The 27,753-nt window shown below is 44.0% G+C and overlaps 1 protein-coding gene and 1 long non-coding RNA gene across 3 annotated transcripts in view; one reads left to right on the plus strand and one right to left on the minus strand.

The window, feature by feature from the left end:
* Window positions 1–17,465, plus strand: part of LOC148758929 (uncharacterized) — a 41,995-nt gene extending 24,530 nt beyond the window's left edge. Inside the window, exon 2 of the long non-coding RNA XR_016020446.1 lies at window positions 15,444–17,465. This is a non-coding gene — a long non-coding RNA (uncharacterized LOC148758929). The remainder of the gene's footprint in view (window positions 1–15,443) is intronic.
* SLC1A4 (solute carrier family 1 member 4) lies at window positions 1,415–27,753 on the minus strand. 2 transcript variants are annotated; one of them, XM_019718060.3, is made up of 8 exons: window positions 26,905–27,747; window positions 16,790–16,832; window positions 14,949–15,011; window positions 12,819–12,985; window positions 8,191–8,424; window positions 6,748–6,942; window positions 6,284–6,418; window positions 1,415–4,336 (listed from the first exon to the last, which is right to left on the minus strand). In XM_019718060.3, exons 1-8 carry the CDS (start codon window positions 27,429–27,431, stop codon window positions 4,102–4,104), a joined length of 1,599 nt encoding a protein of 532 aa, XP_019573619.2. In that variant the 5' UTR covers window positions 27,432–27,747; the 3' UTR covers window positions 1,415–4,101. The 2 variants fall into 2 exon arrangements, with proteins under 2 accessions (XP_019573619.2, XP_074188167.1); XM_074332066.2 differs by lacking the exon at window positions 8,191–8,424 and having other exon boundaries at window positions 26,905–27,753.

Genomic DNA, 27,753 nt, shown 5'->3' on the forward strand with positions numbered 1-27,753 from the left:
AGGCCGGTCGGGAACCTACCCGCCACGGTGTCTGATCTGAGAGGCAGCACTGACAGACCATGTCCCATGAACCAGGCACCTTTCTGACCACTTTACAACCAGGGGTGCCAAAACATTGTCTACAAGTGGACACTTTGGTCAGCATTGCTCAAGCAGTAGTTCGCTGTAATCAGAAGTGTCTGGAGGCTGATGGTAACTACTTTGAGCTCCTCTTATCACTGCAGAAGTCAAATGTGACTTGTATTCATATTCTGTTATCAGTATATATCAAGCATTACAATTTAATACAGTTTTTTCCTTTCTTAAAATGTGTATACATTTTTTTGGCACCCTCTGTATATTAACTCCTCTAGTCTTCACAACAGCCCATGCCATTGGTACACTCATTGTCCCCATTTTAAAGATGAGGAGACTGAGGCATGGAGAGGTTATTGTGCCCAGGGTCACACAGTAAGCAAGCGGCAAAGCTGGGACTGGAACCCAGACAGTGCACGCTCTTCCTTGCTCTGGGTTTATGCCATTCATGATGTCCTTGGACCCAAGCCTCCTCTGAGAAGTCTCAGGTAAACTCCAGCGCTCTTACTGCTCACTTGGAAGAGGCGGAATTGCTCCTCTTGATTTGGCCACATTGAACTATGGACTCACTGTGTACTAACTTCGGCCTCCAAACATCCTCCATAAGACAATTAAGACAGCCATACTCCAGACGGGAACCTAAATGTCATTAGTAACAGGCCCCATCAGGCCCTAGATCTGTGCAAACACCCTCCTCATCCCTTCGAAACTTGCCCAGAAATCAAAGCCAGGTCTTGTATGACATGAAGAGCTGAAAATGTCCGGGTCGGAACAGGGACTTGTTTCTTCAGAAGCCCCACGGAATGGAAACTAACCTTCCAGTGTGAGCTTGCAGGATAATCTTCCTATAAAAGACTCCTAAATTCCCTAGTTGTGCTGGAATGCGGTGTTGCTGGAAACAGGATTATATAAAAGAATGGGCTGGGTGTGGTGGTGATGATGGTAGAACGATGGGCAACTGCCTTATACTGGGACTTTCTCAATAATTCTATGGAGCTTGGCTCTTGGCTTACAGTAGATGCTCAGTTGAGGCCTGCTGACCTAGTTGTCCTAACAAGACTTAACTTTATGGATGTAGGTGGCAATACTACTCACCGTTTGCAAGAGCCCTGCTGGTTTTGAATGGGAGAAGCCCAGGAGCAGCTGGACTTCACCAGCTACAGCCTCATCAGTGACCAGAGCAACTTTGCCTACCAGCGGGTCTACTCTGCCTCAGAGGGTCATGCTGGCTAAAAGCCAGAAAAAAAAAATCAATTCAGTTACCCACAGGCCATCCCCTGGAAGAGCTCTATCAGGAAATGCCACTTCAAAACAAGAAAGGAATAAAGGAACATGTAGATCCTAGTAGAAATACTGTATTTTGGAGGACTGCTATGTTTAAGGCAAATGTCACGCATACAAAACAGAGATGAACAGTATTTGAACAGTTTTTACGACGTGTTAGAAGAGTGAGGGGACAGCCTCAGACAATGTGAAAGTGGGATTTTCCCCAACTGGGTCACTCCTGGTCTGATTCCATTGGTGGATTGAGAAACAGGAAGAAAACAGCACCTTCTCCCTCCCACGGGAAGGGGAGAGACCACCATCAGGGTGTTATACGGAAGAATCCTTCTCCAGGTCACAGCTCTCTCCTGGATGTACTTCCAGCACCAGGATAGAGGATGTGCAGGCACTGGGTCTAACTGTCCAGCTCTCATTTCCACGTTTTGTGAACTTCACCACTAGAAACAGGAAAATCAGGATGCCAAAGACACACAGCTTACAGTGTGGTCATGTCTATCCAAACTCAAACTTGCTTTGATTGGAGCTAAAACAATATACATACACACACAGTGTAGGCAAGTGCATATACAGCCACATGTATGTGGAAGCGGGAAAGGTGACGTATACTAAAGCCTGAAAAACAGTGAATGCTCATTTACAGTTTGGAATCAAACAATGTGATTGTTTCCCTTTTGAAAACAGAAGGGTATTAGCAACAAGCTCTAGCCAGAGGGTAAAGGATTCCAGGCATTTCTCAGCTCAGTTCACAGTCATTCCTGGCTTCACAGGAGAAGGGAATGACTTCGCTGGTATAGAGTTTGGAGGGAGTTGGGCCTTCGCACTGGCTGGTCAGCTCTGTGCCCCACGGCTCTTCCCCACCCCTTTCACTCAGGTGCAGGCCCCTAATTTTAAAATGAAGGAGCTTGACTGTTTCTGTCCTGTCCACCCATTCTCATCGCAATGGGACATACAGCATAATGGTGTGTTCCCATTCTCTAGGGCCTGGGTGATGGCAAAACCACAGCAACAGGGCAAACAAGGGAATGAATGAGATGGAAAGTTTGGGAGCTTTGATGGCCCGCTGTGGGGCAGCAGACACGGTGCCTGTACCTGGGAGTCACAGAGGAGTCAGGTACCCAGAAATGCGATGGGAGATGGGATGGTTCATTGATGAACATTTGAAGGAGTTGGGAAGAGGCTGCCTTTGATACTATCAAATAACTACAAAGAAAGCAAGTGGTACGATGAAAGTGGCTAACGCACATAGAGAACAAAGCACTGTCTTCACCAGGAGATTCAGGCCTATGTGGAGGAAGTGGTGTCTTTCTCCACATAGGGGTGTTATTAAAAAATAAAAGCATAGGGGTGTTAGTACTTGATATCCAAGAAGTGAAATGGTTGTCTTCATGGATTCACTCCGTTTGCCTCACCAAATCCCGCTGAGGTAGGAAAGAGGCAGGTGACATCAGCCCCATTTTACAAATGGGGTAAAGTGAAGCCCCAGCACTTGCTGCAGGTCACACCTCAGATACACACCAACAGCCACAGTGACACAGCAGTCTTGTGCCTTCAAGGTCTTCCTGTCACGGGCAACTCCAGTCTTCTCCATACAGCCCCCTCGTCTTGATTTAAACCAATCAGCAGGTATTTGGAGGAATGTGGACGTTTGGCTTATAATGTTAAACTATGATATACTGGCAGGAAAGGCAACCAAGCCCCTGGAAATCAGCCAAAGCTAGGGCATCGGGGGACCTGGGAATGGGGACAGCCCAACCCAGTTACTGGGTAGATTTGTGGGGTTTTTGTGTGTGTGTGTTTTTTTTGTTTGTTTGTTTTTGCCAGAAAGCAGCATTTTAGGGAGGGTGTAGTTGAATTAAAAGAGATTGATAAACCAACCAGGGTCCTGAATGTGATGACCACATCATACCTCTCCAGAGAAGAGGCGCCACTCTGGCCTGTTGTCAAATCAGAGTAGATGGGGATAAAGCTATAGTGTTGTCAGAAGCTCCAGTCACGGTGCGGAAAACCTACCCAAATCTGGGATGAGAATGGGGCCAATTGTGTATGTGTCCTGTCCTAATTAGGTTGCTTCCCTTCCCCCTGCACTCTAGACTACCCCTCTTTCTTTGACCTCAGAATTTAAATTGTTTCCTTAATACCACTGACCAGAGCACCAGCAGTGCTAACGCCATTGGGAGTACTTCTAACGTGACAAGGTGCCGTGCCTGCCGCCCACCAGCAGCCAGTGAACCAGAAGTCAGCCGCACCTAGTTGTAGCACAAGCTCTAACATCTAGAGTCCCAGCTCAGCGAATTCCAGCCAAGGCTAAGAATTTGGGAATTTTTTCCAATGACTACAGCTCACAAGGCAATGTGACAGATGACTGCAAACCCCCTGGGTTTTCCGGGAAAGCACTCAGTGTAGAGTGGCTGACGAGGTGCAATGAGAATACATCTGCATTTTTCCAAGCTTTAACCACCAGGCCCCTGTGAGCTTGTTATTTCCCAGAGCCTGGCAGCTCAAGGGCATGTTTCAAACAGAGCCTGGTGCACGCACAGTTGCACCTGCATGTGGATCAAGCTAAATGTCAGTGTCCTGGTCCTCTGTAAGCAGCTCCCACTGGGAAGCCCAATGCCTGTGCGAAGAAGTGATCCTCACACTGGTGATGGGGCCAAAGTATTGCCCGGGAGGCTAAAGTCAGTGAGAGCAGTGCCCAGTGTCAGTGTTGGGAAACCACCATTGGCAGGCAAGCCTGAAGCCCCATCACAGAACTGACTCCTTGGATTCCAGTTCTGGGGCGCTGGCCGCAGGGCCAGCGGGGTTCTGGTGCGTCACCAGAGGTGACGTCTCCTCCTCCGACTTGCAGTTGGGGATGGCTTCCACTTTCACCTCGCTCAGTTCCTGCTCCCCCTTCTTCATTGCCTTCTGATTCAGGTAGTGAAGAATGCCCGCACCCAGGGCGTCCCCTTCCACGTTCACCACGGTGGTGGTACGGTCCCTGGTGGGAAAAGAACAAGGCAAGCATTATAGCCGATGCTGCTTGGAGTTACCGGGAGACAGTCCCGTCACAGGACGCTGAACCTTTGCGGAGAAGCTGTGACCCTGAGGGGCCCTGCTGTTTCCCAGAGAGCATGCTACTAAGGGCATAAGGCCTCACTTTCCTCTAAATGGATTTTCTTTCAATATTTTTTCACTCTTATAAAAGTCATAGATCCTCACTGTAGAAAACTTGGGGGGGAAAAGGAAGTATAAAGAACAGAAGTCACCCACCTACACTTCACAACTCTAAGTGAATCAATACTAAACATTTTGATCTGTTTGCTTCCGGTCTTCTTTCTATGCAAGTTTTGTGTGTGTAAGAGACACCAGCATATAAAAATCACATATAACTGGGATGATAGTGTAGATATGGTTTTGTGTCCAGGTTTTCTTCCACTCACTGTCATACTGTGGGGGCTTCCCTTCTTTTTCTCATCTCAACACTGCATCTCTATTGAATAGTAATCTTCATATGCATTTCATGGCCATTGGCAACACCACCTCACAGAAAATAGCTCTCTTTCCGGAAGCTTGTCTCCCCATAGATGAGCCCAATAACCATCCTTTGTCCCTGGAGCTCGGAGGAAGTATTGTGCCCATTTTGAAGAGATGGGGGAAAATGTGAGATTGCCCGAGGGAACCGCAGAAGCTGAGGGCTGTGGAATCAGAGGCCCCAAGGAGGGCTCACGTGACTTCAGGTCTCCACTGGGCAGCCCCCCTGGTGCCCTACTTTCCTATTCCTGGTTGAGCACCTCTGAGATGCCTGCCTTCCCCATGGGGACGAGGAAGGACATGGGCGTGTGACCCTCGGCTTGGGTCCTGTCCTGCTCACCAGCTCAGGGATGGAGTCCCCCCTGATGATGTCTGGACAGTGTAGGTCTCTGCTGCACATTTCACTCTCGTTGCTCTGAGGAGCTGTAGGATTCCGAGAAGCCCTTTCAGTTTCCAGGGCTTAAGAAAAAAGGTTGGAAACCACCAATTCCCCACCACAGTGGGCAGAGCATGAGCTCAGCGCCAGGCCCCAGTGTTTAGGTTTTGCCATGCCGGGCTCTGGCTGGCCTGGCCAGCAGTGCCGTCGTTCCCGCATGCTTACTGAATGCTTTCCCATGTGCCTGGCACTCTTCTGTGTGCTGTGCATGTGTGAACGCATTTAATCTCCACCACAACTCTGGTGTAGGTTCTATTATTCTCCCCATTTCACAGGTGAGCAGACAAGGCACAGAACAGTCCTAGCACACAGGTAGTCCAGGTCCCTGGGCTCCAGGGCACATTTTCTTATCCGTATGCTCTACTGTCCAACACTAGTGCCTCAGCTGACCTTCCCTATAAACAGGTATTGTTTATATCTGAAAATGTTATCATGCACCTCATGAATCAACACTTAGAAACTGTTCAGCCTTTTCAGGAACGCTGGTGATGGCAGTCTCCATCATACCTCCTTCCTAATTCTCCCCTGAGCCTAAGCCAAGGCACTCACATTCGCTGAGTTCCTCTTCTCTCCCCTCACAGAAATCACTCTTTGGACTTTCCAGGCCAAGGACAATCATTCTTGAAGGTCCACTGCTCCAATGGCTACGACTCCTATGCAGCCATAATCTCCACAGACGTTTATACCCCCTTGGGCCTGTGCTGGGGGCCCAGCCTGAGCCTTGGCCGCATGCTTTCCTGAATGCTCTCAGCAAGTTGTCGATAATGACATTCCATGGTGATTCATGGGCCTTTGACACTCCTGTTGTTTAATTTTTCCTAGCTCTAAATGTTGTCTTGCCAGCACAGCTGTGGGCTCCACCAGGCAGGGAGGATGTTTGAAGTTTCTCTGCATGCCCCAGGCCCAACAGAGTGCCACGCTCCTGAGGACTCAATACAGACTCTCCTTTGCTCAATGCCCTTGGGATTTGCTACTTACACAATCCAGTCCACAGCCAGGATCAGGGAGAGGTCATGAGTGGGCAGCCCGATGGCCTCCAAGATAATGGCGATGGTGAGGACCCCTCCAGCTGGCACGCCTGCTGCTCCAACACTGGATGCTGTGGCCGTCACTCTAGGGGATGGCACAGTAGGGGCAGCCATTAACACAGAGCATGGAGTGGTCACAGAGAAATGCACAACATGGCAGCCATGGCTTGGAAACTGAAAACCACACAATCCTAGATTCTGCCAGCTGAGCCCGTGAGAGATAATCCACTCTCTTCAAATAATGAAGTCACACTATCCTCATTTCATAAATGAGACACCCAAGCAAGTCATGATGAGACTCATCACCAAGTCATGATGAGAGTGGTATTTATGAGTTTTTTTTCAAAGGAAATCAGAAGATATACCTGAAGTGTTGACCTAGGCCTACAGATGAAGGAAAGAACATGAACTTACAGAATGGTAAAAATCTGTCCTGCTTTCAGCTCTACGTTGTTGAGCTGGGCAATGAACACCGCGGCCACACACTGGAAGATGGCTGCTCCGTCCATGTTCACGGTGGCTCCGATGGGGAGGATGAACCTGCTGATCCTCTTGTCGACACCATTGTTTTCTTCAATGCACTTCATCATAGAGGGAAGGGTTGCTGAGCTAGAAATGGAAAAGCAACCAGCCCTGAGAACAGTCTTCCCAAGGGTAACATATTACTCAGCTCAGACCCCAGAACAGAGCAATGAGCACCGTACTAGTTTCTGGCTTTATCTTATGAAATAAGAGAATCAGCATTGTTTCAAAGTTCCTATCACAATGCGGGGGTGGGGGTGGGGTGGTGGTGGTTGTCACCTCCCAAAGAATTCAAAATCTGACTCCCTAGATTTACCTCTTATTTACCTGGATACACCTGCTTTCAAATTTCTCAGGAACCACACATTGCTTCCTGCTGTAAAATGTTCTCAAGAGAACAAAGAACTATCGACTCCACATGTGCATCTCCTTTCTTGAACGTCCTCCGCCCTCACACCCTCAAAGTACAAGACAAACTAGGATTTTTCTTTTTTTCCTTGTAGGCCAAAAAGTAGAAATGGCTCCGAGAGTTTAGAAAGAGTAACTCTGTTCATAGACTAGAAAAAAACAAGATCTGCTCTCTGCAGCTGCCTCTGCAGGCTTTGCAGAGGGTGGCCGACATAGCTGAGAAGTAGGTTTGTTTCTATCTAAGTCAGAGAAACTTACCTCCCTGATTCTCGTACCACCATCACTTTGTTATATAAATAGTACTTCAGGATGGGAGGAAACGTGCAGTAGAGATGCAAAAACTAAATGTGAGTATGAAACGATGTGCTGCCATCCTTTGAAAGTTTTCTTTGAAAGTGTTTGGAAAGCCCCCCTTTTTTTTCTTTTTAAAAAGGATTTCCAGTCACTACAAGGTGTATCTTTTGCGCTAATTTACATAATCCTACAATACTGTGGCCTCCTAGAGAGCTGAGCACACATCCCTCACCATGATGCCATGGTCTTATTTTCTAATTCACACATCCAGAGGGAGAACTGGGCATGTGTCATTCTAGAAACTTCCCTGCAGTGAGTTGTGAGTGAAGTGGCTGCCTTCTTTTACTCAGGCAAAGGACTTATTAATTAGGGTGAGGACCCACAGTTCCTATGGGCTGAATAATGAGCCAGAAGGAGAAGGAATGAGGCAATTCCTCATATGGGCAATCCCAGAAATTTGCTTCTGTAAGAAAGAGCTGTGGAACTGGTAGTACAAAAAAATCAGATGAGATCAATTTAGAGTTTTCAAAGAATTCAAATGTCAAGATGCCAGTTGTGCATCTGCCACTGGGCTCACCTGGTTCCATATTAACTCGGTTCAGGGCAGCCACAGGGCACCCGAAACCCACTCACCTAGAGCAGGTGGCAAATGCTGTTGCAAACGGTGTGAGGAGGCCCAGGAGGAACCTGAATGGGTTTTTTCGTGTAAAAACAAAATATATAAGTGGCAGGACAATTCCTCCATGAATAAAATGGCCCAATATAGATGTGAAGATATATTTCCCAAGGCTGGTCACCAGCACGATGATGTCCTTCATTTCCACAATCTTGCTTCCAACCAGGAACGTGATGCCCACAGGTACATACCTAGGGCATGAGCACAGGGTACTTGTCAGTGAGAGTGACGTGATGAAGGTGCTGGGAGGTGTAGGCCCTTCCTGATACAGAACACAGGCACTTTCAACTAGGTGACCTTCATTTCTCCCTAAGATGACCCTGAGGAACAGAAAGGGATGAGCCCATTTTACAGGCCATGAAACTGAGTAAAATTAACACGCTATATCACTGCGTGTAATGAAGTCAGGACCAGAACTCAGACTACTTCCTCCCTGGATGTAGTGTGTTCTTGGCAGATGGATGCTACCAACCATATGGGCTCCCAGATGGAAAGGCAAGGAACTCGCCAAGATTACGGCCTCTGGGACTGCAGCTTGACTGCTGGCTTTGCTTAGGCTTGTTCTGAGAACTTAGAAACACAAAAGACTAACACCTATTTAGTAGAATTGCTGTGATACGGAACTGAGACAAAGCTGGGACTTTTGTGAAGTTTAAAATTCTTTGTGGTTTGGAAAACATGATACCGTGGGAAAAAATCATTAACAATGACTCTTTGGAAACACTCTTGGCGCGTGAAGATTTTTTTAAATGGGGGATGGGAAAAAGGAAGGGAAGGAATAAACGATGGGAGCTACAAAGAACAAAAGTCAGTTGTTTCGAATTTAATATAAATTGAGGAAGAATTTTATAACCATTGACTTTTTGGGTAAATTTTAATTATATAGTTAATAGTGTCACATAGTTCAAATTTCAAAGGGCACAAAAACATGAATAGTATAAAGTCTCCCTTCCACCTCTGTCCCCCAAGCACCCAGTCTCCTTCCCTGGAAAAAGCCAATGTTACTGGTTTCTTGAGTTTTCTTTCCAGAGATAGTCTAAGCAATATTATTAATTTTAAATCCCATAGTAAAACATGAATACATTCTCCTTTCAAAAAATTAAAACATGATAGATTAGGCCCAAATCCTCTCTGGGCACAACCCTTAAGCCAGGACTCCCCGCTCCCCCACCCACCCACCCCCGTCCCCAAATAACCATTCCTACCTCCTATGCATTTAGATACGTAGGTATATATTTAACTCTATGTTTACTTTAAACCCTACATTGTGTCTTTGAGGTCTTTTCATATCAATACATAGACCTCTACATCATTCTGTTTTTTTAATTGTGGTAAATACTCGTAGGCATAATATAAAATTTACCATTTTAACCATGCTTAAGAATACAGTTTAGAGGCATAAAGTACATTCACACTGTTGTGCAGCCATCACCACCATCCATCTCCAGAACTTTTTCATCCTCCCAAACCAAAATTTTGTGTTCATTAAACAATAACTCCCATTCCCCTCTCTCCTGTCCCGGCAACCACTGTTCCACTGTCTGTCTCTGTGAATTTGACTACTGGATGTACTTCTAATAAATGGAATCATACAATATTTATCCTTTTGTGTCTGGCTTATTTCCCTTAGCATAATGTCTTTAGGCATCCATGTTGTATCATGTGTCAGAATTTCATTCCTTCTTTTGGCTGAATAATATTCCATTGTATGTATATGCCACATTTTGTTTATCCATTCGTCAGTGGACATTTGGCTATTTCTACCTTTACCTCATTATTTTTAAATATCATCCTCAGAACTAAAATATCATAGATTATTTTGCTATTGCCCTGCTGATGGACATTTAAATTGTCCCCAGATTTTCATCATTAAAAATAATGCTGCAAATAGGTCTCTTTGTGCCCACATGCCTATATGTTCTAGGTAAGAGACACCAAGAAGTGGAGCTGCTGAGTTCCGGGGTGTGCATATTTTACATTTTAGTAGATACCAACCAATGGTTTCCCAAAGTGGCTGTTCCAATTCACATTCCCACCAGCTGTCCTTTCCCTGTACCAGTGGTTCTCATTCACGCAAAATTTTGCCCCCAGGGGATATTTGGCAATGTCTGGAGACAGTTTTGGTTGTCACAACTTTGGGGAGGGGTGCAACTGGCATCTAATGGATTGGAGGGCAAAGACACGGCTACACATCCTGCAGTGCACAAGACAGCTCCCCCCCACAACAAAGAATGATCCAGTCCAAAATGTCAATAGTGCTGCTGTTGAGAAACTATGCTCACTCTTACCAATGCCTGATGAAACCAAACTTTTTGTTTCCCTGATTTCTAATAAGTTGGGCATCCCTTAAAATGTTTATTGGTCGTTCACGTTTCTTCTTCTATAAACTGCCTGCTCACATACTTTGTCAATTTTCTAATGGTTTATTCAGCCTTTTTTTATTTTATTTTAATCATCAGAACTCTATATTAGTGCTTCTCAAACTATCATTTGTGAAAGACTGGTATATTTCTATCCAGTTGGTGATGGACCAATATTCTTATAAAAGACAACACAAATTAAATATTAGAAAAATGATCATGTGCTTGGATGGTGCAGCAATACGAAATTGCGATAAAAGTTTTTAAATACTTATTCTCATTTTTCCTATAAATCTCACTGCAGACAGACAAAACAGTTTGTGAACTGGTACCAGTCCTTTGGATACTAACACTTAGAGATTGTGTGTGTGTGTGTGTGTGTGTGTGTGTGTGTGTGTGTGTACACGCATACATACTATATTCAAATATGTATCAATTTTTTTCCTATAAGTTTCTTGTCTTTTAACTTTATTAAGGTATCTTTTGCATGCAAACATTTTATATTTTGATATTGTCAAGTTTAGCAGCTTTTTATGACTTTTACTTTTTGTATTTTGTTTAGGAGGACTTTCCCTACCCCTATATTTTTTTCCTAATACTTTTAGAGGACTCTTTCCTTCTTTCTCCTTCCTCCCCAGATAGTTTAATGCACGGGTTGGCACTATGAGTTTTACTGGAACACAGCCACACCCATTTGATTACAAATTATCTATGGTTTCTTTTGTCCTGCAATGGCAGAGTGGAATAGTTGCCATAGCGACCCTACTGCCTATAAAGTTTGCTGGCTCTCTAGTCAATCCACTGAGAAGTTATTTCTGTGAATAATGCAGGTGAGGCAGGTGCTTTGATGTTGGAGTAGGTAGTTAGTGACAGAAAGAAAGCAGAAAGAGCTACTGCTGAAGTTCCCTCCCACACCTGGTTGAGATCCTTTAACCAGTTAAGGCATATTAAACCCCAATTCTGTGTGAGACGCACTTTCTGGGCCACAGATCTCGCACTGCAGTTAGACAGCAGGGGCTGCCTTACCGAATACCTGCTTATGTAACTAGTACATCACATTGAAGAAAGGACTGTAAATCAGTTTCCAGATTGAAAACAAGTGCCTTCACATAGAACAGCTCTTTCCTGCACAGAGTTTCCTTTAATCCAAGCTTTGGGAGGACTTTAGACTAAAAAAATAAACCAGGAAAAGAACTTAACCTGTGATGAAAACAGTTTTTCCTTTCTGCAATTATTTGTCTCCCCAGAACAACAACAGTCATATGAAGTGTCATGTTTATAACAAGAGTCAGACTCTGGAATGTTCGGTTGAGCAAGAAAATTTGTTTGAGCAAAATAAACACCAGTGGGGGCTCTGGACTTGGCCTCCCACTCAATTTCAAACGTTCCTACCAAATTCCAAGCTTCTCTCCTAAAATTAGTCTAGCTGCCACCCCAATGCCATCTGAGAGAGAAAGTTCTGGAATATTTAAGAGTTGACGATTAGGAAAATTCTTTGCGTGTGAAAAGGATAAACCAATTTCTCAACAACGAATGGGTGGAAGCTAAAACCCACAGAAATTTGTCTTGAGTAAAACAGAGTAAAGCTTATGAGGGATTGCCACTGAAATTGGTATAATTTCTGAGAAGTTACTTTAAGGGATCTGGTCCAATTTTTACCTTTTTGCCAAAAATTAATCTAACAATTTTTATTAAACAAGTCCACTTTCATTGATATTATATAAAGAAATATTTATGTTAGAAAAAGAGATCATTCTAAGTTTATAGATGCGTGGGGTGAAATGGATCTGTCCTCCAAGTTGTGAAACACTAGAGTAAGGGGCCCCTTTGAAGCTTGAAGTCTGTTGTTTTAAGATAAATGAGTGTTATTTGACGGAGCAGACAGCAAACTTACAGAATTCATTGTCCCACAAGGTGATATGGGCATCTCATATGATATAGGACGATGGTTATAACCCATAAACAGATCACCGACGACAGAACCGTAAGGAGTCCCTGTGGGTGCTGAGGAAGTACCTGGTATTATAATTATGCTACACTCCTGGACAAGAGGAGGAACGGCCTCCACCTCCATCACCCCCTGTACCAGGACCGACCTGTGGTACATCAACCACAATCAGAGCCCTGGGCCAGGTGGCCCCACAGGGGTGACCTAGAACAGAGTCAAGTTCTTTTCTGGATGGCAGGAGAAATAAGAGGGAGAGTAGGCGGCAGGGGACACTCACCACATAATCCATGACACCAGCACCATCGTTGCCTCATTGAAGGCATTGAAGAAACGAATGAGCTCTTCTCCTTCAGAGCCTAGTTTCTTTAGGGCCACTCCTAACACCAGGGCAAAAAGGACCAATCCTAAAATGTTCATCCCTTCGATCTCAGTGCCAATGGGGATCTGTAGGATCAGAGAGGACAGAGGGTCTAAGTTTACAACAGATGAGTGAGAACTAAAGATGCATTTGCTTGGGGTCTCCACCAGACTGCAACACTCTGCCCAGAACGAGAAAAGGTTCGTACATGTGTTTCCTTTAATCTGCAGCAGTTTCACAAATCAAGCAATAGGAAAATCAAGGGGAGATGGAGTCTAAGGATATGGAAGGTCAACAAACAAAAATTCCACCTAGTTGTTAACTCTAAAAGCTGTTCAAAACTGGCATAGGTTGAAGCGGAAAGTAGTGAGCTCCCTGTCACTGGATATTATTCGAGTAGAGGTTGGGCAATCACACTTCAAAGGGTTGCTTTTAAAAGAAGAGCTGGTTGATGAAAAATGCCTTCAGATCAAGGGTCAATGATTATAACTTTGTCTCCTAAATGTCAACAAATTCTTTGTTGCTAGGCTGTTATGATGGCCTCTTTGCTGACAGATTTCAGAAAAGATTTTTCAGGATCAACATGGATATTTTCAGGATATTTGTTTCTAAATCACTGAGTTAAAATGTGTAGCTATGAGGTCGGACAATTAAGTTCGTGAACTCATCCTAGAAAAAGTGCTACATACCTCATTGCTGAATATCACTACGATCACCTTCAAAGTACTCCCCTTGGGAAGCTATGCACTGATGCCAGCGCCTAGTCCACCCTTCAAAGCAATTTTGGAACTCTTTTTCTGCAATGGCCATCAGAGCTCTTGTCGTATTACGCTTGATGTCCTGAATGTCATCAAAATGTCTTCCTTTCAATATTTCCTTTCTCTTCAGGTAAAGAAAGAAGTCATTTGGGGCCAGCGCAGTTGAGTAGGGAGGGTGTTCCAATACGGTTATTTGTTTACTGGCTAAAAACTCCCTCACAGACAGTGCCTTGTGAGCTGGTACATTGTCGTGATGCAAGAGCCATGAATTGTTGGCAAAAAGTTCAGGTCGTCTAACATTTTCATGCAGCCTTTTCAGCACTTGCAAATAATAAACTTGGTTAACTGTCCAGTTGGCACAAATTTATAATGAATAATCCTTCTGATCTCAAAAAAAGGTTAGCAACATCGTTGCAACAAGTCTGCAAACTTAATTGTCAGACCTCACATAATGTGTTCTTTATTTTTTCCAGTGATGCTGAATCTCACTACTGCAAGCGTGTATTAGACAGACAATTTTATTCCATCAAAAAACATTATGAAATTCTCAACAGGAACCATATGTCAGCATGGTGAAAAACAGAAAGAGCATTTTCACCATAGTTCTAGTCCCAGCTCTGATATCAAATAACTTTTCTGAATTTCAAGTTCTTCATCTTTACGATGAAGTGAATTGGACTAAATTAGTAGTTTTCAACTATTTTTTTTAAAGTGGAATGTTTCCTTCAAAGAAAGGCTGATAGCACCCAGAGCCTCTCAGCCTTGGGGAGGTGTATGTTTGGGGTTGAGGAAAGAGCCTCATTCCTCCTTCTTCCCATGATAGTTCTGGGGCTGGAAAAACCCTTAAGGCTCCCTGTCCTTTCCAGTTCTATCATGAAGGCTGGGACCTAGCCCAGTGTCTGGCAAACAATAGGTACTCAAAAACAAAAAACAAAAAATGTGTGAATAAATGATGACTAGAGTAAGTTAAGCCCCTAAGACAATTTCTATATGGAGGGGTAGGTTAAATCACCTATTAATTATACTTCAGGATAGCAGAAGGAGAGCTATAAAATATTTTTGGGAAAAGGGGATGTTAGTTCCAATTTGGTGAAAGGATCCATCGCTAAGTATTCCACAGCTACGGACGCTGGTCTTCAGCGATGTTGGTATATAACCAAAGGAGCAAACCCAGCCTGTGTGCTTCACACAGTCCCCCCCCAACGTTTACAGCATTGTGTATGCTCCTTCAATTAAGAAGCATGATTTGCTTTGTGAGTATCTGTCACACTGACTTTATAAAGAGCTTTACCTTTTCACGGGTCACGTTTCCAGTGCTCGTGTTGTGGATCACCTCTCTATAATCAGTTGCATACTGTGAGCAAGAGAAAAAAAAACCCACTGTCAGTTCACAGGAGAAGATGGACCCAGTAGAACCAAGAGCTCTGTTGGGCCTCTTGCTACTCCGTCAGTATTCACTCCGAGTGTTCTGGGCATTCCTCATGTGGTTGGCCTGACAAGGGCCTCTCAGAACTGTACAAAAGCAACTTCAGGCCCAGGCAACATGCACTCCAAGAGGCCTCTGGGTTATTTAGGAACCCAAGGAAACAGGGAGGATTTCCTGATGTCCTTTGGACAGTGGTTTGGAGGAGGAGGTCTGCCCAATTTCAAGCTGATGGTTGGATATTTCAAACAGCTGACAGTTCATATTATTTGGAGAACCTTGGTTATTAATTCCATAATGCCGAAGTTCACTTTTCAATGTCATTTATTTTCATTCATTTACTTATGCTCCACTTTGTTTCAGAACTTATTTGAACATGACTACTTTTCAGCATGTTTCTAATCTGCCTTAAGCCTCCACTCGCCAAAGGATGACAGGCCAGACGGCATTTTCTGGCTGAGTCTGCAGGGAGACCCACTTCCCAGAGGTGAAAGCTCTCTCCAGCTTTGGCCCTACACTTGACTTCACATACTGCTGCACAACACACACAGGTGTCTCCCTGTGGCATTGGACCCTATCAAGTGGGATTGGTTGACACACCTTCCTGACCTTTCCTGAGGACACCTGACTTCTGAACTGTCGAAAGCTTTGAGGAGCTCTGATCACTCTAGCTTTGATTTATCAAGCTTTCAGACAAGCACAGGTGTTCAGCAGGCCTGTGATCAAGGGTGGCAGGAGAAGCAAAACTCACCCCACGGCTTCCATGACATAAACCTTTTATTTCTCTGCTACTTCACATTATATACTCAAGCCACAGCTGTGCTTATATGCAGATTTCTTTTTTTTTCTTCTAAGAGAGAAGTTGTAAATAGAAACAGAAAACTGTTTGCTTGAAAAGGGCAATCAGATGAGTCCACCTAGTCTAGACCTTTATAGTCCTACTCTGTGTAAAGCATGGCCACAGGGACATTACTTGCAGCACTGGTAAAATTAGGGAAAAACTAGAAACAATCTGAATGTCCACCAACGTGAAACTGATGGAGTAAAATTATGTATGCTCATACCGTGGAAATAACAAAACAAAACAAAAACATTTTTTGCAAATAACATTATGCAAAAGGATATTTACCAACATGAGAAAATGACTACCCTTCACTGCCTTAAAGAAGAGCAGATCACAAAACAACATGTGTAGTATGTGCACATACAAACAATATATGTAGTATCATTATTTTTAAAATGTATGGACATGCATAGAAAAAAACACATCTCAAGCACGTACACCAAAATGTCCATAGGTAGCTGTAGGTAGTGGTTATGGGTGATTTTTATTTTCTTCCACTATTTTGTACTTTATTGTTTTTGCAAATGAGCATGTATTTAACCTTTATATTCAGAAAAAACCCCATAAAAGTGTATTTTTTAAAATTCTAAAATATTTAAGAGCGCTCCAAAATGTAATTTGATGGTATTTCTCAGGTGATTGTGAAAAGATATTGGAACTAGTGAGATATTTTAGAAACATGGTGTTTTTTTGTTTTGTTTGTTTTCATTCCAGGAGCCTCTCTATACAACTTTAGACCAGTGTTACCAAGTTTTATTAACAACACTATCCCTTCCTATTCCATCTTACCTAATTCTATAGCAGTAATTCACATATCCCCCACCCCATCAAAGTTTCATATTTTTCGCAAAGCATTGAGACTTACCGTTCGAAAAGCTGCAACCACAAGATTTGAGGGAAACAGGTTTCTGTTGGAAAAGAAAGCATTTCGTCAGTATTCTTAAAATTCAGCATTTAAAATGTCCATTTTAGAATGCCCATTCTTGACAGCCTAACATACAGTGTTCCCTCTCTCTCCTCCTCCTGCAATTATTTCAGTCTTCTGCTTCATGCAAACATCCAACCATGCCGGCTGCTGGGCCACAATAGATACTTGAAGGCACTGATTTTTACCTCCTTCCCACATGGTACTCCTTGATATTTAAGCGTAACTGTGTCCAACCATACCAGAGTAACTGTATCAATTTCCTTTCCCCAAAAGGTTAAGTCCTATTGGAGTGCTTTTCAATGAGGAGTGGTGCTGCCCACTAGTGAAATCCATAGTGTTTTTGTTGTCTCAATAATTGGGGGGCATTCCTAGAATTGAGAAAGTATGTGTAGGAGAAAGTGCCAGGTCTCAGCCATTTGTTCTGCTAAGTGCAACAAAGTCCTGTACAATAAATGGTCTCAAGACCCTCATGCTTTCCAAAATCCTGTATGACACACCTGTAGATAAAAACCTCATTATAATTACCTGAGCCTAAACTAACTCCACAACAAGCTAGTTTTTGCATAATTTGATCATATACTGAATTTTCTAGGAATAAAACTATTGTGTAAAATGTGGGATGATTATTTTTTTGTTTTGTTCACAATGTTTTCAACAACTGTTCATCTTTCTGGAAAAAATCATATCACCAATGACAAATTGTAGGGTTTGGGTCCTTAACTGCACACACCAGTATCAAGTATCAGCTTGTATTTAAAGCTGTGTCATGAATGGTGAATCTAAATTCAAAAGCAAGCACCTCACCACTTTGTTTTAGAGCATTTATATATTGAAGCACATTATTTTTATTATAAATTTATCTTCTTTTTGTCTTTTATATTACAGCTATATATCATATTGATATTTTGAAATTCTATGTGGAGGTAATTTCTATTTATGGATTTTGTTTCAGGGTAAAAGATATTATAAAATATTTGTTACAAAAGCATGGCAATAGAGCTGACCAAGTTAAGCTATAGTTTGAAACTAAAGTATATTCATGCAAACAGTTTTTACTGAGGGTCTCCTTTGGGTCAGGCTCTGTGCATGATCCTGGGAAAATCCCACTGACAGTCCATTAGTTCTACCCATTTCCTAAAAGAATAAGTCTAGAAGAGTAAACGACTCTGCATCATCCTTTTCAATTTGTGCCAAACACCTGCACTAATTTTTATTTCTGTGGTTGAGTTGTTCACCTAGCACTAGAATCTCTAGGCAATTATTTATAGTGTGTTTAGTTTCAGAGGTAGGCAGGTCTAACTGCAACCCAGCGTGGCAGGAAGAATCTAAGACAGCCTCACGGAAGCCACACCTTTGTGTCATAACCTCCCCTTGAATGTGGGTGGGGACTATGATTTGCTTCTAGCCAACAGAATAGAACAAAGGTGATGGGATGTCACTTTTGTGATTTGGTTACATAAAATTGTGGCTTCCCTCTTGCTAGAAGACTCTCTTGACTGCCTTCTGGGCTTGCATGTTTGATGAAACAAGCTGCCATGTTGGAAAAGCCCATATGGCAAGAAACTAAGGGCAGCCTCTGGCCAATAGCCAACTAGGAACTGAGGATCCCAGTCTAAACTTCAAGGACTTGAATTCTGGCAACAACCATGTGACCTCACAAGTGACTCCTTCCTCAGTCGAGCCTTACGATGAGACCCTAGATGTGTCCTTGTAAGAGATTCTGAAACAGAGGACTCAGCTAAGCCATGCCAGGATTCCTGACCCCACAGATACTGTGAGATAACTAATATGTGTGACTTTAAGCTGCTAAATTGTTGGTAATTTGTTGAACAGCAATAGATAACTAATACACCAGGCAACAGGGTTAATTAATGAGATGCAAAAACGAGTTCTTTACACTCAGGGTGCTACCACAAAACAGCCAGCATGTAGAGACCGCAACATGGCATTTTCCAAACCTACTTGTCTATGAAACCAGAATTGCTTTTAACATATTTAGAGAATTCCAGCAAGTACATGCCTGTATTTCAGCAGACAAAATGTGATCATCAGTTGAATTAACTGTTACAAAATGGTAATCAGAAATTTGAGTTCTATCACAAGCATATGTATTTAACAAAAAAGGTAGAAACATACTAGCAATGTGTATTGGCTATTCTTCAGTGTCTAGATGAACAGCAACTTACATTTGCCTATTATTCCATTACAAAACACCTCTCTTACATATTTCAAATTTGTGGGGTAGGTTTGGTATTTCATTTCCATTTGCTATATTAGAAGCAGAAATAGGTCCTGAGCCCAGGTTTCCCTTTTCTACAACCACCAAAAGTCAACTCTCAATAGTTCCCAGACTGAGCTGGCCACTGGGTTCTCTCCCTAAGAGGGCAGGGAAATTAAGGGATGAGCTGGGTTGGAAGGCCTCCATCTTCCCCACAGGGAACAATTTCCCCTGCAAGTACCTGCATCCTTCAGGAATTAGCAGTTTTCTCAACTGGTGCAAACACAGCCTTTCCCACAGCCTTGAAACACACTCTCTTCCAAAGAGCACACACTATTTGTTTAAACCCTTCCCTCTGGCCTGCCTGGTCTCTTTAGCATGAGTTGTCTCACCCAGAATGGACCCTGACCTTAACCCAATTGTAGACCAAATAGCCACTGACATACTGACCTGTGTTCAGCCAGTCTACAGTATCTAGTCTACAAAATCCAATGCGAACAGAGAGAAATAGACAATACTAGAGGCAAAGCAGCAACTCCTGCCAAACAAAAAAAAAAATCAACTTTCTGAGAAGAACACAATATGTTCTGGCAGTTTCTTATAAAGTTAAACATACACTTACCATATGACTCAGAAATTTGATTTCTGGATATTTACCCAAGAGAAATGAAAAGATATGTCCACAATAAGGATCGGTATGTATAACAGCCTTCTTCATAAGAGCCCAAAACTCAAATGTCCATCAACAGATGAACAAACAGATAATGATAAGTCGACACGATAGACTCCTACTGGGCAATAAAAAGGAATCAACTACTGATAACACGCAAACCAAATAATCTCAGGAATATTGTGCTGAGCAAAAGAAGCCAGACAAAAACAAGTACATGCTGACTGATTCCATTGATATGAAACGCTAGTAAAAGCAAATCCATAGTGATAGAAAGTGAAACTTTTTATCCAAAACTGCCTGGAGCCAGGGGTGGAGAGTGGGGATTGCTGAGAAGGGTCATGGGTGACAGAAACGTTCAGTATCTGAACTGTGGGGATGATCAAATGAGTTATCTTTTTGTTAAAACTCACTGACCTGTACACCTAAAATGAGTGCCTCTTATTGTACGCAAATCATATCTCAAAATTGCTTTAAAAGTTTTAAAAAAGATATAGTACTAACTGCCAAGGAGATTTTACAACCACAAAAGTACATACAAGAATTTACTTGAGATGACTGAACTTTCTTTAGCTCGTATAGCTCTGCTCTCAGCTATTAATCCCTGGGAAGGGATTGCCTGGGGGCAGTGAGCTGAAGATCATGTATCCACAAAACCACACTGCTTTTCCTTGGTCCCTCTGGTTGTCACAGAGCAGGAGCAGGAGCAGTCCCCTTCTGCCTGCACCAAGAGGCAAGGAGCTGAGGCTTTGGGAGTAAAGCAAAACATTTGACAGACTGTGCGTTTGGTATTGTAATAACTAAAAAGTCATTGGCATACCCAAAGTCACCAAGTTTTTTCTCCTTTTATCTTCTGAGAGTTTTGCATTTTACATTTAGATCTGTGATCCATTTTTAGTTATTTTTTATGAAGGATGCAAGGTCTGTGTCTAGAGTCTTCTTTTTTTCTTTCCAACGTGGACAGCCAGCTCTTTTGGTACCATTTGTTGAAAAGATCATCTTTCTGCCATTATATTGCTTTACTCCTTTGTCAAAAATTAGTTAACTATATTTAGGGGGGGTCTGATTCTTGCTCTCTACTCTGTTCCATTGATCTATTTGTCTATTATTTTGCCAGTACCTCACTGTTTTGATTACTGTAGCTTTATTGTAAGTCTTATAGTCAGGTATTGTCAGTCCTCCATCTTTGTTCTTCTCCCTGCACTCCTCTCAGCCCTCTCTCCCGTGGCTTTTAAACATAGATGCTGCTGTGAACTCTGGATGTTTCTTACTCCTGAACGCGCCTGCTCCTCATGTAAGCAGTTCTGGTCCCCAGAGCTGTCTTCAGGCATTTTCCCCAACTCCTCATATTCCCAAATATTTCCTTTTTCTGTTATTTGATCTTGAGAAATTTACTTGAAGTACATAATACCAGATATACATTAGACCAAAATGTCTGAAACATTAGTAAGCCATGAAATTAAATACACTTCTCTAACCAGCATTTTATAAGAGATGTAATACATTGGACAGAATGGAAAAGATCAGCATGTATGAGTATCACATTTAAAATATTTTACGGAAGTCGTGTTTCGGGTTGTGTATGTGGGGTAGGGGTGCATATATGTAGATGCCATAATTTCAAATGTATTTCTTATAGTGGGTCAAAGTAAAAAACATTTGCAAAAATGCCAAGACCATATTACTAAATCCAGAGACCCAGGTCAGACCAAATTGGGAGCAAATGAATGGACATGCCTTTCCAGTGCTATAGGAATCTCTGGATACATTACTTAAGACAAATAGAAAAACTGGTATGAGCAGGGGCTGACCTGGTGACAGTAGAATTTGGGTTAGTGGTACTGTATAGACTCATGCAGCTTACACGATGAAAAACTTTCAAACGTTCCTTCGTTATACATCTGGTACTATTTATTCTTCTGATCCTATTGTCAAGGGTGGTATGCATTTCGCTGTTCTATATGAGAAGAATGTAAAACAATTTACTTTTGCTTAGGTATATTTTTTTTTTCCAGAAGTATTTCCTTTTATTTAAGTTCAAAAATTCTTTACTGAATTTATGAAAATTTCAAAGACTCTTCAGAACAGGATACGGCTCACAGTATGTACACCTGATATTTATTATCCCCGGTGTTTATTGTTACAGAGTCAGTTAACAGGGATGTGCTCCTTCTGATCTTGCTATGGAAGGGTTGGGGGGGTGGGGGGTTCACACTGTGGTGACAGTGGGGGGCGGGGGAAGAAACTCCCCTCTTTTTAAGGCCCACTCCAGTTTTAGATTCCAGCTGGAAAGGTGCCAGGCCCCTGGAGTGGGGACTTTTAAGGAAATAAGGCTAAGAACAGAACCCATTCTCTGTATCAAGTAGCCCCCAGCTGCCTCTGAGAGGCTGGGACACATTAGAATATTATGAGCAAGACACTCAAATATTAACTCGTTTATTCCTCATCACAAGTCTAGGTAGTTGATACTATTTTTAGCCTCATTTTACAGATAAGGAAACTGAGGTAGAGAGAGGTTAAATGACTTATCTATATAGCCAGTGAGTGGGAGAGCTGGACTCACACCCGGGTAGTGCCCGCTCTTAATCACAGCCCATCAGGCCTCCCTGGGTGTATGTTCCTTTTAGCCTCTGAATGATTCAGGTATTCTCTGGGTGGTAGAAGGAATCGTGTTGTGGTAAAACCTTTTTGGTTTTTTTTTAATTACAAGCTGTCATTTTTTTCCCTATAATGACTAGTTAGGCTGAGAAACCTCCATTAATTTGGATCCTTGTTAGATTGGCTAAGTCTTCATCTTGCCCATAGAAAAGGAAGACATAGGCATAGGCCAAACAAGCTGCCATGGCCACCGTGTAAAAGAAATTATTCACTATTCACTCTTTTGACTGTTCTATAGGGGCTACTGTGTTTCCCGAAAATAAGCCCTAGCCGGACCATCAGCTCCAATGTGTCTTTTGGAGCAAAAATTAATATAAGACCCAGTCTTATTTTACGGTAATATAAGACCCAGTCTCATTTTACGGTAATATAAGACCCGGTCTCATATCATATCATATCATATCATATCATATCATATCATATCATATCATATCATACCAGGTCTTATATTAATTTTTGCTCCAAAAGATGCATTAGAGCTGATGGTCCAGCTAGGTCTTATTTTCGGGGAAACGGTAACATTAGATCCCAGCCTCCGACAGGTTTCTTTGCACCTATTAATGTGTTCTTTGCAGCTTGACAGGCATCATATTCACACTAATCCTTGGGAAGGAAAGTAAGTCCCTCACGCCTCCTTTGATGAAGGGAAAGGCTCATAGCACTGTCCACTGTTGAGAAAATGCGCACAAGAAAAAACAACAAAGCCAAGAAAATCAGGCAATAGGCAAAATCTCAGTTGTGCTTACCAGACACAGGGCAGCACCGCTATGCTTCTGCAAAAGACAGCAGCCCAAGGCCATTCTTCTGGCTGCCAAGGCAGGTAGAGCCGTGGCCCAGGACCTCTTCCTACCTGCTCCCTTTGCAGATACACCTCTGGTTTTCCATTCGAAAACTATAAATTTTAGCATCCAGATGAATGTTTAGAAGCCAGTTGCCTCAATCCTTTCCATTCACAGCTGAAGAAAACTGAGGTAAACTCTGGAGACCATAAACAGGTAACATAGGGAGAAAAGGAATTGGAATGTCAGGGACGACAGGTGAGGATTTCTGCCCAATTTCAGAATGGAAGGCTCTTGTATATTTAGTTTTGACTTCTCTCCTTTTTCCAAATTTTCCATAGTGTTGATTCTATTAGTGCAAAATAGTCAGTCACTGTTCACTTTTTCTCCAGGTTCCACGTGGTTCCAATATACCTAGAGACTACATTAGCTGCACGTCATCTTGAGTTCCCCTAAACATTCATTTTCTTCCCATTGACTCTCAATTGTTTAAGAATATGAAAATAACTAATGGGTCATCCCATTAGTTCACATGAACCGGAAAAACCCAATCACTCTTTTGTAATATTGCTCCATTTTTAACAAGAGCAAGCATATATTGGGCCAGTCCTGTTCTAGGAGCCTTACAGATGTAACTCATAACTCTCAAAACAATCCTGTGAGGTAGATACTATCATGATCCCCATTATAAAGATGAGAAAGCCAAGGCACAGGAAGATACAGACATGCCCTAGGACACACAACCAATAAGCATTGTTAGGAACCAAGAACTTCCACAAATGACTGGGGTCCTGATAACCTGTTCCTGTCTCTTTGGTGCCCAAATCATTTTATTTTAGATGAAAAATCACAGCTCAAATCACACCCAGTTTTGAGAGTCCGGTACTGTTCCGAGTCCCCAGGCATAAAGCTCTGGGTGCAGGAGGAGGCTGTCTGTGACTCTGCCACCTGCCACCTGCTACCTACCGTCACTTCTCAGCTCTCAAAGGCCCTGCTCCTAGTGCCAGCATCTCATACCCACTCCCTAGTCTGCTGTGTTATTTCTAATCCATTGTGTGGTAGGAAATCAAACCACTCAGCCATGGCATTCTGAATTTTCTAAAAGACATAATGAATATCTATTGGCTTCATTTCTTTCCAACTTGTAGTTTCATCCTGAAAAAACAAATTGGAAATCATGGCAGAGTTCTGGGGCATTTCACCACCAGGAAAGGTCACGGGCTTTAGCAAAGTCTTGGTGGCAGCTGTACTACACTAAATCATCAGAGACTTTTCCCACTCCTTCCAGGTGTTTAAGTTCTGGGCAGTTACCAAGCGAGGGCCGGCTGGATAACTAAGGTGTTTCCTGGCAGAGTCTCATTTCATTCACATGCCCACAGGCAGAAAGGACTGTGCCCTGCCTTTGTCAAAGAACACACCAAGAGTCACATAAGATCAACATCTGTGAGGTTTCTTTGAAGGAAGCAATTAAAAATTGTCTACCCAGAGACTCCCCAGACCCAGGAAGTATTTCCACATGGCTCAAGACCAACATGAAAGCCATGTCTGAACAGCTGCACACATACTTTCCTTCAGCCAAGGGGCTCAGCCTCTCTGTTTAGAGGAAGTGGGTATCTGCCCTGACCCAATCATACCCTTACCTGGTTCCTCTTTTGGCCCAGAGCAAACATTTCTGAGACAGACAAGCAGCATGCTGTCCTTACTATGGCATGTTGACTTGGGGGATGGGAGAATGGTACAAAGAGAGCCCTGCACTGTGGGGCACAAGACCCACAGTTCTTCTAACCCCTTTTTTGAGAAACCATTCTGTGACCTTGAGCAAATCACTTAATCTCTTGATGGCTCAATTTCCTTAGTTGTAAAATAGGATCATACCACCTACACCACCTTTATCCGTGAGAGGCTGGGTTAAATGAAGTTGGCCGCTGGAAACATTATTGAACACTATCTATTCCCAACAAGCCATGACAAAGGTTCTCTTAATCCTTCCCTGTATCTGCAGCCTCAGTCACTGAAAAGTCTGCATCTACACTGACTGCTAGGCCATAATGCTGGGTCACCATTCACTTCAGCAGCAGGAGCTGAAGGGGCTTAGATCTACAACTAGAAAGCCAAGATCAGGATATAAGAAATCTCTTCTGGGGCCGGTGGTAATAAGGTAACCCCTCACCTCACCCTCACCCTGTTTGTTGGCCACTGCCCCTCTCTTAGAGATAAAACAGTGCTACTGAGCCTCCCTATGGGGGTACAATCAGCACATCACAGCTGGGCAGCCACACTCCTTCCCTGGGCCACTGATCCCTGCAAAAGAGTCCTTTAACCCCATCACCGCCTTCCCTCCTGGGACAGCTGACAGGTATACTGAAGGTAATAAGCCAAAGTCGCTCTCAACCTTAGTAGGCCGTTTTCAGCACCCACCTAAAAGTGAGTCCCAAAACTTTAAGGATCTCTAAAGATTCCAAATATCAAGCTGCCAGACACTAAACAAAGGCTGTGATTTCATCGAAGTCCGAGTAGGCCACCTCCACCTGCCTTCTTGGTAAGAAGTTTTGGTAAGAACTTTCTGGACTGCCTCATCAGAATTTTTCTTTTTTCCAATGCCTTGAACTTTTTGTCGTTGCAGTTTCAAATGAGCCCTCTTCTCTTAAGTGGCAGACAGTCATCACATTTTCCAGAGGGAGAAATGGAAACAGCAGGAAGTCAGGTCACTTTGCCCAGGATTTGCTGTTTTTCACAGCCTCAGCAATGAGGAGTTTTGCCTCAGTGACTCAAGACAAAACATACCTCTCCAAAACTCCGAATCCAGAATTATTGGAAACCTGGAGGGGGAGCCAGCTGAGCTCCTTGCTCAGCTGCACTTGGCCAGGTCAGTAAAGGCCGTCAGGATGCAGTTTTCCCATCTGTGAACTCTGGGCTAATGGAGAAACTAAGAGAGGCTGGTTTGGGTAATCCACAGAAACTACACTACATCTCAAGGGATGAAAAGCAACTTCTCAGAGTCACAGAGAGCAGGCAAAGCTAAGCGAAGATGCTTTTCTTTCTCTTTCCTCTAGAACTCACACCTGCCCACAAATAAAACCCCTTGGAACTCACAATACTCCACTGTGGTCCTGACTATGGGGTGGACAGCATCCTGTCCCAAGCCTCTAGGAGAGGCTTGTCTGGGTAATGGGCCTCACACAACTAACCCCAGCCTCCTTATTCTTGGGTCCACTGACAACTCTTCAAACAATCACCAGCTTCCTCCCAGCCAAAGGGCTGAAACAGAGAAGGCCATAGATTACTGGCCAGGATGGCTCAACAGGCAAAATTTAACCAATGCTCCCAGAAGCTTTCGGGCACTGTGGGGAGAAAATGGAGTGAAAATACCTGGAAATGGTTAAAACGTAGCCAGACAGTATAAAGAGTAAAGTACAGGTAAGACTGCCTGACTCTGCCCTAGCACCCGCAGACACACACCTAGGGGTAGGACTGGCTCTTGCTAAAGGATGTAGCCCTGCTGCTTGATATTGTCCGATGCGACCCCGCTGATGTTTGAAAAGGTGTGGTTAGCATGCAAAGACTCCAGATGTTACTCTGATATTTTAAAAAATGGTAAAGGGTCACCAGCAGGCAACTAAGAATTAACTCAGGAGTATGTGGAAGTTGTGTGTGAATGTGAACGAACTGGAGCGTATGGGAGGGCTGGCGTCTCCACTGCACACTCAGAGAGGTGGGGCATCATTACCTGGTTAGGTCGAGGAAAGAATCCACTGTCTCTTTGGGGACTGGAGGGGGGCCCGACTCCTCCAGCCCCAGGTCGCTGGACTGAAGGGTCTGCGCGCCAGACCCAGGCTTGATGATGAAAGCCAAAGCAACAGCGAGTGCCGAGGCGCCCAGCGTGGTGAGGCCAAAGTAGGCGATGGCGATGCCGCCCAGGCGCCCGAGAGAACTGGCGTCGAGCGAGGCGGCGCCCGACACCAGGCTGCAGACCACCAGCGGCAGGATGATCATGCGCAGCATGCGTAGCAGCATCTCGCCGGGGAAGGCCAAATAGGTGACCTGCGTGCGGTTAAGTCGGAGCCCACGGAGCGCCGCGCCCAGGCCGGCGCCCGCCACCACCCCGGACACGGTGAACAGCACGAGCGCGTGGCGCCGCAGAAAGCCGGCGCACCGCCGAGCGCGTCCCGCTGCGGCCCCGGGCGCGCCAGGTCCCGCTGCAGGCCCGGCCTGGGCGCTGTCTAGGTAGCCGTTGGTTTCGCTGCTCTTTTCCATGGCGCTGCGTGCGGCTCGGAGCAGAAGGAGCAGGAGGACTTGGACTCTAGTAAGAGACCGGGCTTTCAATGAATGGCTCAGGCGTGGCTGGCGAGGTCCACCAGCTGCGCCCCGCGGGTTCTGGGAGCCCGCCCACGGGAAACTCCGGGCCTAGGCGCAGGAGCAGGTGCGGAGAAAGCCGGGAGAGGCGCTGGAGAGCGGCTGGATCCCCGGGCTAAGTGGATCGCGCCGCGCCTAGCCTTCCCACAGCAGCCGCTGGCGGGAGATGATGGATGCAACGCGGGAGCCACTAGGGAGGACGCTGACGCGAAGAAGCGATCGG

This window comes from Rhinolophus sinicus, chromosome 2, assembly GCF_057876585.1.
Source record: "Rhinolophus sinicus isolate RSI-liver-muscle chromosome 2, RSI-T2T, whole genome shotgun sequence".
Lineage (NCBI taxonomy): Eukaryota > Metazoa > Chordata > Mammalia > Chiroptera > Rhinolophidae > Rhinolophus > Rhinolophus sinicus.